Raw genomic sequence first — 15,432 nt, forward strand, 5'->3', positions numbered from 1 at the left:
CCACATGCCCCCCGCCCCCAGCCACCCATCTCAGCCCACCCTCCTTCCAGCTGCAGTGCCTACTCCTCCTCCTCCAGGAAGCCCTGAGTCCTGCCTCCCTGCCTTCCTTGGGCCCCCTTGCCATCAATACCATCCTTTGACCCTTCACCTCTGGTCCTGTGGGGCGGGGAGCTCCCTGAGGGCCAAGGCCGCCTCTGACACTTCCCGGCGTCCTTACTTGGCCAGGGCGGGGATGGTGTCCCAGGAAATATGTGGTGGCCTCACCTGTAAGTGCCCAGCCCAGCAGGAGCAGAACCCCAGGTGCCCCGGGGAATAATACAGCCAGGGAAGCCGAGGCATGAGGAGATGGAATGGCGGGTTCAACACCCCCGGCCCGCTAGCAGCAGGGCCCCTGACACCAGTGCGTGCCCAGCTTTGGAGTCAGACCCACGTTCAAATCCTGGCTCTGCCACTTGGGCTTAGTGGCCTCAGGCAAGTTGCCGCAAGTCCCCGAGCCTGAGTTCCTCAGCTGAAAGGGGGGCCTGATGACGGGACTCCATATGGCGGCAGTGAAGTAACACACTCAGCAGAATGTGCCTGACAGGTGCAGTAAATTCTCAACGTGATAAAACCGCTGAGCACTAAGACTGTTTCTAAGAGCAGCGTGAAGCACCTGCCTTCATGCCTGACACCCAACAGAATCTTGGAGCTGCTGTGTGACTTCTGCCTGTTGCTTAACCTCTCTGAGCGTCCGTAAAGTGAGGATAGCATTAGAGCCCATCTCCCAGACCAGGAGTGCAGGTGCAATGTGTCAGTACAACACGCTACCGCCTGGGATGCAGCAGGGACTCCGCGGAGGGAGCTCCGGTTACTACTCTGTGGCTGTTCCCAGCCAGAGGTTCTTCACCTTACCAATGGATGGTGACCCTGCCTCGCTGGGTATTTTCAGGATCAAGGGCAAGTGTGCCAAGTACCTCAGGATCTTAGTTATTCCTATGCCCCCAGGAAGCCTCCACACTGCTGCACCAGCATCTCCTGGCGGGAGGCCCAGGGACCACCAGGCAGGGCCGGGCTCTTGATGTAGGAGCTGCCGGCCACCGTGACAGCCTTGGATGTGCTGTAATCGCTCCCCGTGATGACTCCTTTAAGTGCAAAGCTGCTGGCCAGAGCAATTTGCTCCCCATCATTTTTTATTTCCAGGTTTTAAAATAAAATAAAGGAAATAAAAGAAGGGGCAGCAGCACTCAGAACCGAACGACACCTGCAATAGCAAACGCATGGGACCTCACACCTGGAGGGCACCTGCCCGCCCTCCTGCCGCGTCCGGGATGGACACTGTAATACACAGGGGTCAGGCCCGGCTCCCGCCGCCTCCCTGCACCTGCAGCTGGCCGGCTGCTACTGCGGCCCAGGTGTGTGGGGGGTTGGGCCGAGAGGGGTTGCAGCAGGAGCCTGTCCAGGGCTGGAGAGAGAGCAGTTAGGATGGGGGTGGGAGTCATTAAACCTGCCCCCCACCACGTGCTCCTGCTCACCAAGCGCGGAGCTGGAGCACCTGGCGCGTTACCGTTTTTCATCCTTGCGGCGCCCCCTCGAGGAGGCTGCTGTCTTAACAGCGAGGAGAGTGAGGCTCAGGGTTCGAATCTTGCAGTCCCTTCACTCTCTCCCCCCTCCTCCTCTTCCTCTCTTGGTCTCTTGCCCCTCCCCCTCCAGCAACCCCCTCTGCAACTCCCAGATTCTCTTTCCTCCCTAGCAGCCCCCTAGTTAGGGCTGGAGACTCCTGACCCACCTTGGCTGAGCGCAACCTCGTCGTCCTCAGGGAGCGATCTCGTGCCTGCCTTGTTCATCTGCCTGGTGTTTGTTGAGGGCCTGAGAGTGCCAGGCCCTGGCTGGATGCTGGGGACCCATGGGGACTGAGACAGACGGGGCTCCTGCCCTCACAGAGCTTCCGTTCTAGCCTGGGAGGTGGCCAGCCAGCATTTGCCTGCCAACGCCAAGACCTTCTGCCCCATATCCATGCAGCCGCAGATTCGGAACATATGCCAACTATTCCCCGAGCACCCTGGCCCCAGCCTTCCTACCTCTCAACACCTTACACTGCACCTGCCCCACCTGCCCAGCTCCAAGCTGCTTCCGGCTGCTGCCCAGGAGTCCTGTGCTAGCAGCTCAGTGAGCACTTACAAATGCAGATGGCTTTACCAGTGACTCACGTGGCACCCACTGAGCACAGGCTTCGGAAGGAGCTGCTGCCAGGAGGAGCCAGAAGCCCGAGACTGGGCAGCAGAGCTGGGCGGGGAGAGGGGAGTTTGGAGGAAGACCGCTGGGCAAGGCTGCCAGACATGGGCAACTGCTCAGCGGGTGAGCAGCACACACGCCCCCAGCACTGTGCTCCCCGCCCCCCGTCCCACAGCAGCCGGGGCTTCGGGCGGAAGCTGGGCCAAAACCCAGGTCTTACTGCCCTACGCGGTGAGTTTTCATGACTCTGGCCCTTAGCCACAAATCCTTGTTAGTTTTAATTTCTTTTTTATTTATTTGAAAGGCAGATGGACAGGGAGGGGGGAGAGAGAGAGAGAGAGAGTGAGAGAGAGGAAAGGAGAGGAGAGGAGAGGAGAGGAGAGGAGAGGAGAGGAGAGGAGAGGAGAGGAGAGGAGAGGAGAGGAGAGGAGAGGAGAGAGAAGAGAGAGAGAGGAGAGAGAGAGAGAGAGAGAGAGAGAGAGAGAGAGAGATTTCCTTTCTGCTGGCTCATGCCCCAAATGCCCGCAGCAGCCAGGCCCAGGCCAGGCTGAAGCCAAGAGCCAGGAACTCCATCCTGGTCTTTTGCAGGGTTCAGGGACTCAAATACTTGGGCTGTCAGCACTGCCTTCCAGGGCGCACATTCGCAGGAAGCCAGAAGCGGAAGCAGAGGCAAGACTTCAGCACTTTGGTATGGGATGCAGGTTAAGATGTCCCAAGTGGTATCGTAACCACTGCCCCAAATCCTTTTGGAGGCCATTTGTGTGCCTCTGAGCAATGGCCCTGTCCCCTCCCTCCAGGAGAGCACCCCCAAACAGCACCGTGTTCCCCAGGCGCAGTGAGCAGCCATAACTCAGGCTCCGGCTATTAGCTGCTCTCAGGAAAGCTGGAGAGACCTTGAGGCCTTCTCTGCGGTCAGTGCCATGACCATCTGGTAATGTCTGCCTTGGGCACAGGTCAGGGATGGAGCGGCAGCTGGGAATCCCAGGTCCCCCGTGACTCCCTTCCCTTTCTCTGCCAGGCTAGGTCCCTCCCCTCTCCACCCTACCACATGCCCGAGCCTCCAGGCCCAGCCTTCTCACTGGCACCGCTTGTGCTAAGGCCTCTCACAGGCTCAGAAGGCCCAGGGCAGCCAGTGGGGGCTTTCCTGAGCATAGCAGGTTCCCATGGTCCATGCCTCCCCCACCCCCTCACTGCACCTGTTGCTCGCTCCCTGGAACCACTGCCTTCGCAGATCATTCACCTCATTCCACCCGCAAAGCGTGCCTGGAGCCCCCATCGCATCCCCCTCTCCCTGGAGCATGGCCACCCTGCCAAGGGCCCATGAAGGTGCTCAGAGCAGCAGCCAAACTTGCCCCTTGCACACCACCAGCCCTGGCTTCCTTCTGAGTTAAAGGAGGTGATCCACGCACGCAGAAGCGGGGAGCAGACCGGACGTTGTTTCCTGGCCACAGAGGCTAGAATCCCGGCCCCCCACACTGGGACCCCTGTGGAGGTCCCCAGGGCTCCGGGCTGGCAGGTTCCTGCAGCCGAGCGCTCCTCCTCCTCCTGCGGCCCCGGCAGCCCCCAGAGCTTGCAGGAGTGCAGCTCATCTGCTGGAGTTCAGGGAGTTATCTGGGGGGCTCGGCGCATGATGAATGGGGAAGGCATTCCCGGCCCAGCACCGGGGCTCGTGGAGCTGTTTAAAAATGCATTCTCCCATGTAAATTTCTGCTCCATCAATCCCGATGACATGTCAAACATCGCTATTGTTTCCTGAACAAATTGTACCGCGTGCCCTTCTCGGCAGATTTGTGCACAGGAGCAGAACTGCTCGCCGCCGCCTGCCGCCGCGGCTGGGACCCAGGGCTGGCGAGCAGCAGCTGGGCCCGCCGTGCTCCAGAGCAGAAGCCCCGTGCGGGGCGCCTGGGCAGGCACGCGTGACGGCGGTGCGGGGCTGGCAGGGAGTGATTGAGTGGGTGCCTGCCGGCCCTCCCCGTCGGGAGACACACAGGTGGCCAGGGAGGGGGTAGAGGGGACTGCAGGGGCTGAGGCCAGGGGGCAGGGGGCGTGATGGAGGCTGAGTGGGTGTGTGTGCGTGTGATGGGTGGAGGTGGGGGTGTCTCTGGGAGGGGTCTACTGAACCAGACAGAGGACAAGAAGAAAGGGTTCTAGGAGAGTATGTTGGTTGGGGGAGAAGGTGGGGGTGCAGGCAGGTGTCGGGGCTGCCTGAGACACAGAGAGAGGAGAACCTGTGTGTGTGTGTAGTTAGGGAAGTGTGTGAACTCAGCAGAGAGAGGACACAGGGCAGAAGCTTCCTGCCCTAAACAAGGGTAGGGAAGTTAGTGCGTGAGAGGGGAGGGCTTCCATCCTGTCGGAGTGGCGACATCGGCGTTAGCAGCAGCTGAGGGAGGGCCTGTGGTTGAGAGAAGACCCCAGAGAACAGAGGGCGTGAGGCCTAGAGGTGCAGGCTAGACTCCGTGGGAGTTACAAGGCCTGGCATCTCCAGGACCATGAGCAGAAGGACAGCAGGTGCACAGATGGTATGCTGGGATGGCTGGGCACAGAGTATGGGCAGGGGGGCCTCCTGGGAGAGGCAGCCCTTGTCTGGGCAGACAGATGGAAGAGGGTAAGAGATGGTGGCTGTTCATTGCAGACAGGCTGTAAGGAAGGGGGAAGGAGAGACAGGGGACCTCCCCACTGCTGGACTGGTGCGTCCCTGGCAGTGGGCATGAGATGCTACAGCAGGCACCAGAGGACAGGGAGCTGGGCTGGACGTGGAGGCCTGGAGAACCTTCTTCGCGGGGTGTCAGGGGAAAGCCCCAGGAGACTGGAACGGGACTACACCTATAGCTCTTCTCCACAGGGTGCCGGGGGGTGGGGGGAGAGCCCGGGGGATTGGAATTGGATTGCACCTGTAGCCCTTCTCCACGGGGTGCCGGGGGGCTGGGGGAGAGCCTGGGGAATTGGAACAGGATTGAGCCTGTAGCTTCCCTGACTGCAATCCCAGACCAAGGCCAAGCTTGGGGCAGGGCGAGTGAGGGTCGCAATGGAGGGGCTGCATCCTGGGGATGCGGAGATCCTGCTGCCTCTGCTGTGGGCATGGCTGGGGTTGCTGGGAGCCCACCCTCTCCAGGCCGGGGCTCGGGGGTGTGCACGAAGAAGGAGAAGCGTGGACCCTGGGGCTGGGCTCCAGCACAGCCTCAGGGAGGAGCGGGGGGCGTGCCTTGAGTCCTCGGCCCTGACCTTGGTTGTTTGACCTGGGCAGGCTGGCCGGCCTCTCTGCGCCTCAGTCCCCTCCGTCTGTAAGGTGGGGGTGGTACAGGTGCTGGTGCTGGGAGGATGGGGTAAAGTCCAGAGCAGGAAGTGCGTGGCAGATGTTGTGGCCCACATTCAAGGCTCAGAGAGGCAGGAGCACCCTCTCGCCAACCCCGCACCGCAGCCGGGAGAGAGTGGTGCTTCCGGCTCAGGCCTGGCCAATCCGGGGCTGTGGTGTGCCTCCTCTCACCTTGTCTCAACCTTTGGAACGCCCCCCTGCCCACCCCTTCTCCCTGTGTGTGTGTAGATTTTTTTTCCTTTCTGTCGGCCAAAGAAAATTACACTTGGGCTGGCGTTGTCTATCACAGAAATAAGCACTTGTCGTGCAATTATCAAGGCCCAAACGAGAGAATTCATTTTGCTGGTAATGCCAGTGTTGGGGGAATCGGAGGAAGCACCTCATAAATCAGGCGCCCAGCCGCGCCCTCCCCCCATGTGCTGACCACAGGACAGGGCTGGCCGCAAGGACAAGTGCTGACCACAGGCACAGGTGACTGCGGGGACAGGCGCTGACCACAGGGATGGGTGCTGACCATGGGGACAGGCTCTGACTGCAGGGACAGGAGCTGACTGTGGGGACAGGCGCTAAGCATGGGAACAGGAGCTGACCACGGGGACAGGCACTGACCACGGGGACAGGCGCTGACCATGGGGACAAGAGCTGACTATGGGGACAGGCACTGACCACAGGGATGGGTGCTGACCATGGGGACAGGCGCTGACCATGGGGACAGGCACTGACCACAGGGATGGGTGCTGACCATGAGGACAGGCGCTGACTGCAGGGAGGGGCCTTATCAAAGAGATCTGCCATTTGGATCAGTCTCAGCTGGTGACCTCAGAGAGCTCTGGGCCCAAGTTCTCTGTCCCCCTGAGTTCTTAGCCCTGGCTGCACCTGGGCTGTTTAGTTCGTCCTCTGCCTGCTCTGGACATGACCAGCGAGGGCCTGGTCGTGCTTACGGTGGCGACTTCAGTGCCTGGCGTAGCAGCCGGCAAGAGCTCGAAGCGCCTCCACTGGACGTGTGGCTGTGTGAGCGTCCGGCCACGTCCCCTCCACGTCCACTACTGCTTCACCATTGCCTTGAGTTTCCCGTGCCTCCTGCCTCCAGGGTTTGCCCAATGGGGGCTCCAGCAGGAGACCAGGGCTTTGGGAATGTTCTACAAACCTCAGCGTCAGCCCATTGTCACTGCTCACTGGCCACCGTGGTGACTGCAGGACAGCACACAGGCACCAGAATGTGTCACACAGATGTCGCAGAGGAGGCAACAGTGGCAGACACGTGAGGGCCTTTGCTACGCTGCCTGTATGTCCATGCCCTGCACCAGGCTCTGGGCACATCCAACCCCACACCCCATGTGTGAAACAGCCTTTGTGCTGTCAGGGCTGGGAGTCTGGGTGAGCACCCCTGGGGCCAGGGGTGGGTGGGTGGGGACAGGAGGGAGCAGGTGGCAGAGGAAGACCCGCCCTCCAGGCAGAGCCAATGCCGGGTTAGAGGTGAGGTTGGACCCAGAGGGTGGAGAACACGAGTGGAGGAGGGGCTTTCCCTTGCAAGCCGCCTTGTTGCCCCCCCCCCGAGGCCCAGGGCACCCCGCAGTGGGCCTCTGTGTCCATGTCGGCTGCCCCCACCCTGGCCAGGGCCCACAGGCGGTTCTTCATCCTCAACTGCTTCGTGCATTTGAAGAAGGGAAGCCCCCTCCCCTCGCGGCTCCACACGCATGTGGCGCTGTGTGGCCGTCACACCAAGGACTCTCCAGTCTTCCCTGGTGAGCAGGGTGAGCGGGCACAGGGTCACCGTGGGAGCCGGGGCCGTGCTCAGTCAGCCTGTAGAAGGGAGAACGGCTTGGGGGCCAGAGGTGGACCCCCAGGTGGAGGGGACGGAACGAGGAGACCTGCGGGAGTCTGCCCACCCTGATGGTTCTGCAGGGCATGTGGCTCGGGAGGGCTCAGCCATGGGTCTACACACGCCCTCCGGTGGGGGTGAGGTTGGGGGTGCGAGGGACTAGCCCAGGCCCCCGCCCGCCTGCGGTCCCAGCTGCCTTCTCCCCGTGTGCCTTTCTTTGTACTCCCTCCTCCTGTCTGCCCCATCCCCCTGCCCCACCCTTCCTTCTCTCCACCCTCCTCCTCACTGTCGTCTGCTGCCCATGTTCCAGCCTCGGGAGGGGTCTCCAGTGGGCCAGCCCCATCTGTGCTGGACACAGAGCCCGGCAGGTGCCAGCCCTGCCCTGCTGCTGCCTCAGGCCTGTCCCCCCGAGGGGGCCCTGCTGGGGCGCCCGTGACCAGGACTGTTGGTGCTGGCCTGGAACTGAAGCCTCCACCCCCCACCCCGCTCCCACCCCCAGGGGCTCACTGGTGTCGCAGTCACACTCCTTCCCCACCTGAGCCACGGTTGGTGCCGACTGACTGCTGGGCCCAGGCGTGAAGCCAAGCGAAGGTTCTGGGTCCCTGGAAGGAGCTGTGAGGCGGAGCCTATGTCTCCCCACTCCTCTGGGGTAGCCAGGATGAGGGTGTGACTGGATGGTGCGGGCTCGGATCCCAACGAGGTTCTTTCTCTAGCTGTTGCTCCGCCCCAGCCTCAGTTTCCCCATCTGTAAAGTGGGGGCGGCACTAATAGTACCAGCTGTGGCCTAGGGAGTGAAGGACTGATGGGTCTAAGGTGCTGGAGGAAATAGCTCAGGGCGGGGGCTGCCCAGCAGGGAGTCAGTCCTGGCTGGCGGGGGGCTCCTGGCACTCAGCAGCGTCCCCCAAGGACCTGTGGTGAACTCTGAGGCTGGCACGGTGGTGGCAGGGCCAGAGGCAGGCATGTGGGCGCAGGAGCGGCAGCGGCACGAGAGGCGGCCCTGGGAGAGCGGGCAGCCCCGAGCCCCGGCCACATCTTCCGGAAGGCCAAACCCTCAAGCCTTGGGCATGAACGTTAGTTCATCCCCGCCATCCAGGAGGGGGATTTCTTCTTCGTGTGTTGGCCTACCTTCCCCAGGGGAAGAGCTGGAAGAGGAATGAGCTTTCTCCTGAGAAAAAGGCTGATGGTAAGGAACACGGGGTTTCGTAGATTCCATAAACTCTGGGAGCTTTAAAAGGAGCCTTGCAAATTCTCTGGCGCAAAGGCATCGATGTGTTTTTGTCAATGGGGCCTTTGTCCACTTGGGCGTGCCAAGCGTGAGACGGATAGAAGTGGGCCCCACAGCCAGTCTGTGGTCTTTCTCTCCTGGTGTGGAGGTGGACGGCCATCGGCCCCACAGCAGCAGCCTGCGGACACTACAGGGGTCACACCCAGGGCAGTGCCGGGCACAGCGTGGTGTGTGTGAGTGACAGGCACGCTACAGTAGCTAACCCCTGTGAGAACTGCCATCGCCCTGGGGAAGGCAGGGGCTGTGCTGGGATGGGGCAGGGAGACCAGCTCCACCCTCCAAGTGCTTCTGACCCTGGAGGGGTGACAGAGCTACCCCAGGCCTTCCGGGGACCTGGGCCTCAGTGTTGTGATCTGTGAGATGGGCGGAAGTGTCTGTCTTCCCGGCACATGGATGGTAGTGAGGGTGAAGTGAAGCCATGCAAACGTGTGTGTCCTTTGAGAGGTCAGAGGTGTGACAGCCGCACGGGCTGCCAGTGGCCACCATCACCCCGTGTCACCAGCATGGGGCTGGCCCCTCCCCCTCTAGACCCTTTGGACTGCAAGTGACAGAGACCCAGCTTGCAGCAGGCTGGGCAAAAGGGGTCACAACGCACCCGAGCCAAAGCCACGGCGGGAAGGGAAGTCCGAGTCAGGACCCTGAAACTGCCGGGGCTCGGTGGCTCCACCCTCACCCACCGAGTCCCGGCTGCACTCCTGGAGGGCGGCCCCGACCCCCAGTCCCTGTGCATGGCCAGGGCCGGGCAGCCAGACCCACTCCTGCCGCTTAGCCCTGCAGAGGAGGAGTCGAGGGAGACGGGGGAGGTGGCAGCAGCCTGTGATGGAAGGCAAGGCCTGGGCTGGAGGAGTGGGCGAGAGAAGCAGGTTTCCTGGGACCCTCGCTGGGCCGGGCAGTAAGGCTTCTCCTTCTCACCGTTGTAGGCCACGGACAACGACGTGGGCACCTTCGGGGAAGTCAACTACTTCTTCAGTGATGACCCTGACAGGTAAGGCCCTGACCCTGGCCCCTCCACAGGGGCCCTGTGCTGCTCACGTGGGCCGAGGTCTGGGGTGCTGGGCCCTGTGTCACTCACGTGGGCCAGGGGTCCGGGTGCTGGGCACTATGCCCCTTACACGGGCCAGGGGTTTGGGTGCTGGGCCCTGTGTCACTCATGTGGGGCTTGGCCCCGGTTGTGGTGCAATGTGAATGGTGCCCTCGGAGCTCTCCGGGCCTGCCTTCTCCAAGCCCCCACAGGCAGCACTGCCTTGGGAATGGAGCAGACCGTGTCTCCAGAAGGCGCTGACGGTCGCTCCCCGCTGCCCCGGCTGCCGCTGTAGGAAGCCCTATGTGTACCGGGACTTGGCCAGGTGCTCTGGGTGTGCTGTGTCCCGCAGGCCCCACACTGAACACTGAGCCCGCGCTAGGCAGTTCCCGCCCCCTGCTTGCAGATGAGACCAAGGTGCTTGTGCAGAGTCCCGCAGCCGCCAAGTGCAGGGTGGGGCTCCTGCAGGCTCCTCACCCCTAGGAGCTCCGCGTCCCGCAGGAGGGGTGCCTGAGGCGCAGCAGCCATCAGCTGGGTGGCTCCCCTCGTGCCCTGAGCTGTGCCAGCCTGGCCCTGCCCCCAGCAGAGTGACATGGTTCCGGGCGGGGCTTGGGCCACCTCTTCCCTCCATCCTCAGTTCACTTGAGCCCATGGAGAATGCTCTCGCTGGTTTTTAACATGAGACCAGGCCACGCTGAAGCGCAGGGCAGGTCACCTTCTGAACCCAAAGGACCCGCTGCCTTCCGAGGCCGAGAGGAGATAAGACGTGGCCGGCAGTGTACGTCACCTGGTGGGTGACTGAGAGGCTGGAGGCTGGAGACTGGCTCACGCACCTGGCCCATCTCGGCCACTCGGGGGAGGCCGGGTAGAGGCTCAGAACTGGAGGCGAGAGACGGGCCTGGGCCTGGGGGTTAAGACATGGGCTGGGACATGGCGTCCTGTGGCGGAGGGCCCGGTGCAGCTCCCAGTGGGGCTTCCCTCTCCACTAATGCGACCCTGGGAGGCAGCAGGTGACGGCTGCAGTAGTTGGGTCCTCGCCACCCCTGTGGGACGCCTGAATGGAGTTTCAAGCTCCTGGCTTTAGCCTGGTCCACCCCAGCAGCCACAGGCATTTGCAGAGTGACCCATCTCCTCCTCTCTGCCCTTCAAATGCATTTTTTTAAGAATGAGAAAAAGGCAGCGGCAGCGGCTGCCTGCACAGGGACCCACGCGGGCTCTCGGGCAGCACTTGCTCTCCTGGTCTTGTCTGATCATCTTGGGTCTTCCCGAGTCTTCACACCTTCTGGGCTTAGAGCTTTGCCTGCGTCAGAGCCAAGACCTTCCAGGCTTGGTGGCTGGCGGCTGGGGACGAGGCGTGAGCACACAGATGTCCGCTGACAGCTCAGAGGAGGCGCCCGTCTGAGGAGGGGGAGGGGCAGTTGGAGGGCAGCCTTGCTGCACCTCGCCAGGCCCCAGAGACATTTGCCAGCCTCTCACCTGACGCCGAGTCCCTCGAGCTGAAGACCGTGGGTCAATGCCGTGAGAGGACCAAGCACCCCTCCCTGGCTGAGGCTGCACTGCCTGTTCAGAGCAGCTGGGTGCAAACCATCTGGGGTGGCAGGATTTCTGGCCCAGCGTCCTGCAGCGTCAGTATTCCGGCCAGCGGAAACCCCTGTGGGCACTAAGAGAACGTCGTCCTGCCAGTTTGCTCCTGGGCTAAGTCAGCCTGCTCCTGCGCTCAGCACCCAGCCACCCCATCCCGCCTGTCCGCCCCCTTCAGAAGTAGCTGCCCTCGGGCCGGTGTTGCGGTGTGAGACACTGCCTGAGACGCCAGCATCCCATATGGCCACCGGTTCGAGTCCTGGCTGCTCCTCTTCTGATCCAGCTCCCTGCTGATGCACCTAAGAAAGCAACAAAACATGGCCCAGGTCCTTGGGGCCCTGTACCCACTTGGGAGACCCAGATGGAGCTCCTGGCTCCCAGCTTGGCCTGACCCAACCTTGGCCATTGCAGCCATTTGGGGAGTGAACCAGCAGATAGAAGATCTGTCTCTGTTGTGCCTCCTCCCTCTCTGTCACTCCAACTTTCAAATAAGTAAAATAAATAATTTTTAAAAGAGAATAAAGAAGTGTCTGCTCTTGTGTAGGGAGAATGAAGGAGAGGCTAGACTTCTGACTTGGTGCATTTTTCTTTGTCGCCTTGGTGAGAACAGGCCGTTACCTGCAAGCCCGCTCTCACCAGGGCGGCCTCTCTGTCCCACCTCCCCCGCCCCAACACAGGTTCTCCCTGGACAAGGACACCGGACTCATCGTGCTGATTGCCAGATTGGACTTCGAGCTCATCCAGCGCTTCACCTTGACCGTCATCGCCCGGGACGGGGGCGGGGAGGAGACCACGGGCCGGGTCAGGATCAACGTGCTGGACGTCAATGACAACGTGCCCACCTTTCAGAAGGACGCCTACGTGGGCGCCCTGCGGGAGAACGAGCCTTCTGTCACGCAGCTGGTGCGGCTGCGGGTGAGAGCCCGGGCCCTGTGGTGCAGGCCCTTGGCTGGTCCCGGCCCCTGCATTTCCCCCTTGGGAAGCCACTATGGGAGGTGCCAACCTTGAGTTGGGGGTCAATCTTTGGGCTGTGTGGGACCCCCTGTGAGCACCACCTCCCATCCCCGTGACACCCATGGGGCTGCATGGACCATACCCAGCATCAGCTTATGTTTCAGGCCCCCATGTAGTAAAAGGATGCCCCTGTCTCCCATGGCAAGGACACCGAGTGGACGGCATTCCCCATCCAAGCCCTCAGGGCTGCTTCGAATTTAGCACCTGCTGCCGCTGAATGGAGCCACAGAGGCCTGGGGTCCAGTCCTGCTTTCCGGAAGGGGTGCAGGAGGGGAGAGGCAGGCCAGGGAGGACACAGCCAGGGCAGCATGAGAACGGGGCTCTAGGCTACAAGTGTCACCGGCGGGGAGTCCCCACCCCACTTTCAGACCTCCGGCTAGAGACGTCTCAGTGTCATTCCCTTCCCCAGGGCCCAAAGCCCCAGGTCCAGAGCCTCCACTTGGAACTTGCTTCTGAGGCAGGCAGGGGTGGAGAGGCGGGTGGGCGTGGGCCGCCCCCTGTGGCCATGGCTCCCCTAGGACCCTGTCCTCTCCACCCGCCTCAGCTCCAGGCACACCCGGAGTGGTGGGGACCCCCAGAGGCCCTCGAGGGTCAGAGGCAACCTGGAAAGAAGCTAAGCAGGTCAGCTAGCCCAGAAGACAGCCAAGGGGAAGAGGGTCCCTGGCCCCATTCCCAGTACTCCTTTCTTGCAGTATGCATTTATTAGACACCTGCTGTGTGACACACACTGTGCCAGGCTCCAGGGGTGCAGCAGGAGTCAAGAACCCAAGTGCCTGCTGGCGTGAAGCTGGCCGTGTCCGCAAGGCAGGCGGAAGTTAAACGGGGAGCGGCAGCCGGGAGTGAGAGAGGGACGGGCGGGTGGGGGCGGGCGCACAGCGCAGGCCCAGCGTGCTTCCTGTTGCTGTAGCAACACGCCTGAGGCCAGGCCATAGAAAGAAGTGGCTCATTTAGCTCCCAGTAGGAGACAAGGACAGTTCAGATTGGCAGGCCCCACTGGTTCGGCCTCTGGTGAGGGCCTCTTGGTCCATTCCAGCACGGCAGGAGGTGTTGCGGCAGGGGTTTAGGGGAGATGGAGAGACCCCATAGCAGATCAGACAGCCAGAGGGGCTCAGAGGCCCGGCCTGCTCTGGTGGGGACTACCAGAGCTCCAGAGAGCTACACTGGGTGGCCTACCTGTCTCCCACTAGTCCCTGCCTCTTAAAGGTCCCACCACCTCGTAACACCTCCAGGCTGGGCACCAGGCCTCCAGCGCCTGCACCCTTGGGGGATTCTGCAGGCTCACGGGGCCACGTCTGCCCTCTCCCTCCAGGCCACAGATGAGGACTCCCCGCCGAACAACCAGATCACCTACAGCATCGTCAACGCCTCCGCCTTTGGCAGCTACTTCGACATCAGCGTGTACGAGGGCTACGGAGGTAGGCGAGGCCTGCTGGGGGCGGGGGTCGCACACCTCTGGGTGCTGGCCGGCGTGGTAGAGTCCGGCCCTCTGTCTCCCAGATGCACTGCACTGCTCAGGAAGCCACCGCAAGCTCCTTGCCTTAGCGTCCCCGGCAGGTGGCACATCAGCCTGACCTTTGTCCCAGGCCACAGCTGGCCCTCCAGGGAAGCCAGGGGCCTGGAGTTCCCAGAATTGGTGGGGTGCATGCTGCTTGCCACGCTGCCTGGGCAGACCCGTGGGGCAGACAGAGGCCCCACCCACTAGGCCTCCCTGCCTCTGTGGCAGACCTAGGACCCCTCTCAGCCTTCCCAGATCCCAGCCTGTCCCTCCCTGGCCCACAGGCAGTTCCTCCCTCTGCACCTTGTGCCGGCAGCCTCACGTGCATTCTGCCCCCTGCCTAAGGCCCTGGCAGGGAGAGCAGAGCAGCAGCCCCAAGCTCCAAGGTCCCCGGAGAGACCAGCGTGCTTCTTGGGGAGGCGCGCAGGCCCAGAGACGCGGAGCAGGGGCCACCCGAGGTCGCCCAGCAGAGCTGCCCGTTCACTCTCAGCCGCCCGCCCCCCAGCATTGGCCACTTTGCACCCCTGGTCGCTGTCCCCTCGCAGGCCCCACCTCATCGGTTCCTTCTGCCAGGAGGGCCCTGCCTCCCTGCCCTTGGCCCTGCTCCCGGTGGGGGTGAAGCTCTGAGGACTCCCCTGACGCCTCCCTCCTTCCCCTCCCCACCCTGGAAGCATCCCTAACGCCGAAGGCCAGGTCTGTGCCACCAGGACAGATGGACATGCACCGGTGGCTCTAGGCTCATCCCCGGCCCCTGCGCTATAGAAATCGCAGTCCGGGCCCCGGAGGCCCCAGGCCAGCATGCCGCCCCTCTTCAAACAGCTCCAAAGTTCCATGTCACCTGCCCGCCCTCAGCTAGAAGAACCCCCTTAGGTGCCGTGTCGCTAAAGCCAACGGCTCATTTGCCTTGTCCCAGTGGAAAATCGTGGTGGTGCCCTGGCACCCCCATCTCAAGCCTATGCACCCCTCGCATGGCTTAGCCCAGAACAGGACCCCATGAGAGTTCCTGCAGGGGCAGTGGGGGAGGGGACCGTAGCAGGGACCAGGCATCTGCACTCCCTGCAAATCCTGCCTTGCCCGTTGGCGCTCTTCAGCCTCCTCTGAGCAGAGCCCCGCAAGAGGGGAGGCCTGCAGCCCCTAGCCCGAGTCTCCCCAGGACAGCCGCACCCTGCTCCAGGGGCCTTGGGGTGGGCAGGGAGGGTGTGGAGGGTCACGGAGGAGGGGAGGAAGGGCAGAGCAGGCGACAGGAGAAATAGCTGGGGCCACAGGAGCCAGAGCAGGGACCCCATAGCCCCATGCTGGGCCCTGCACAGTGAACAGAGTGGGGGTGGCAAAGGGGTGGGGCTTCAGAAGACAAGGCATGACCCTGTCCCCCGAGGAGCTTCTAGACCAAGTGGGGAAAGGCATAAAGAAAAGGCCGGGTGAATGGGAAGACCCGCAGACAGACGGACAAGCAGGCAGTGGTGCCTCCCAGGGAGGGGCCTGGGCTCTGGACTCAGCCACACTGGGCTCCGTTAAGTTCCTCTAGTGACCTTGGATGAGTCTCTGAGCCTCTCTGAGCTTGGTTTCTCCATTACCACTGGCAGTCACGGCCCGGCGAGCTCGGCACAGCGCCATCCGTGCACCTGGCTCCCCACCGTGAGGTCCACACGCAGGTGCAGGAGAGGACACCAGGGCAGAGCTGGCCTCAGCT

General features: G+C 62.5%; 1 protein-coding gene across 4 annotated transcripts in view; it reads left to right on the plus strand.

The window, feature by feature from the left end:
• The window catches only part of CDH23 (cadherin related 23), a 365,671-nt gene that overhangs the window by 232,662 nt on the left and 117,577 nt on the right, over positions 1–15,432 (plus strand). For all 4 annotated transcript variants that reach the window (XM_051823796.3, XM_089313405.1, XM_089313406.1 and 1 more), the window contains exons 14-16: positions 9,552–9,616; positions 11,911–12,148; positions 13,557–13,662. In XM_051823796.3, the coding sequence (XP_051679756.3) occupies positions 9,552–9,616; positions 11,911–12,148; positions 13,557–13,662 (409 nt within the window). The remainder of the gene's footprint in view (positions 1–9,551; positions 9,617–11,910; positions 12,149–13,556; positions 13,663–15,432) is intronic.

Source organism: Oryctolagus cuniculus, chromosome 15 (genome assembly GCF_051225735.1).
Source record: "Oryctolagus cuniculus isolate XC-2025 breed Fujian yellow rabbit chromosome 15, ASM5122573v1, whole genome shotgun sequence".
NCBI lineage: Eukaryota > Metazoa > Chordata > Mammalia > Lagomorpha > Leporidae > Oryctolagus > Oryctolagus cuniculus.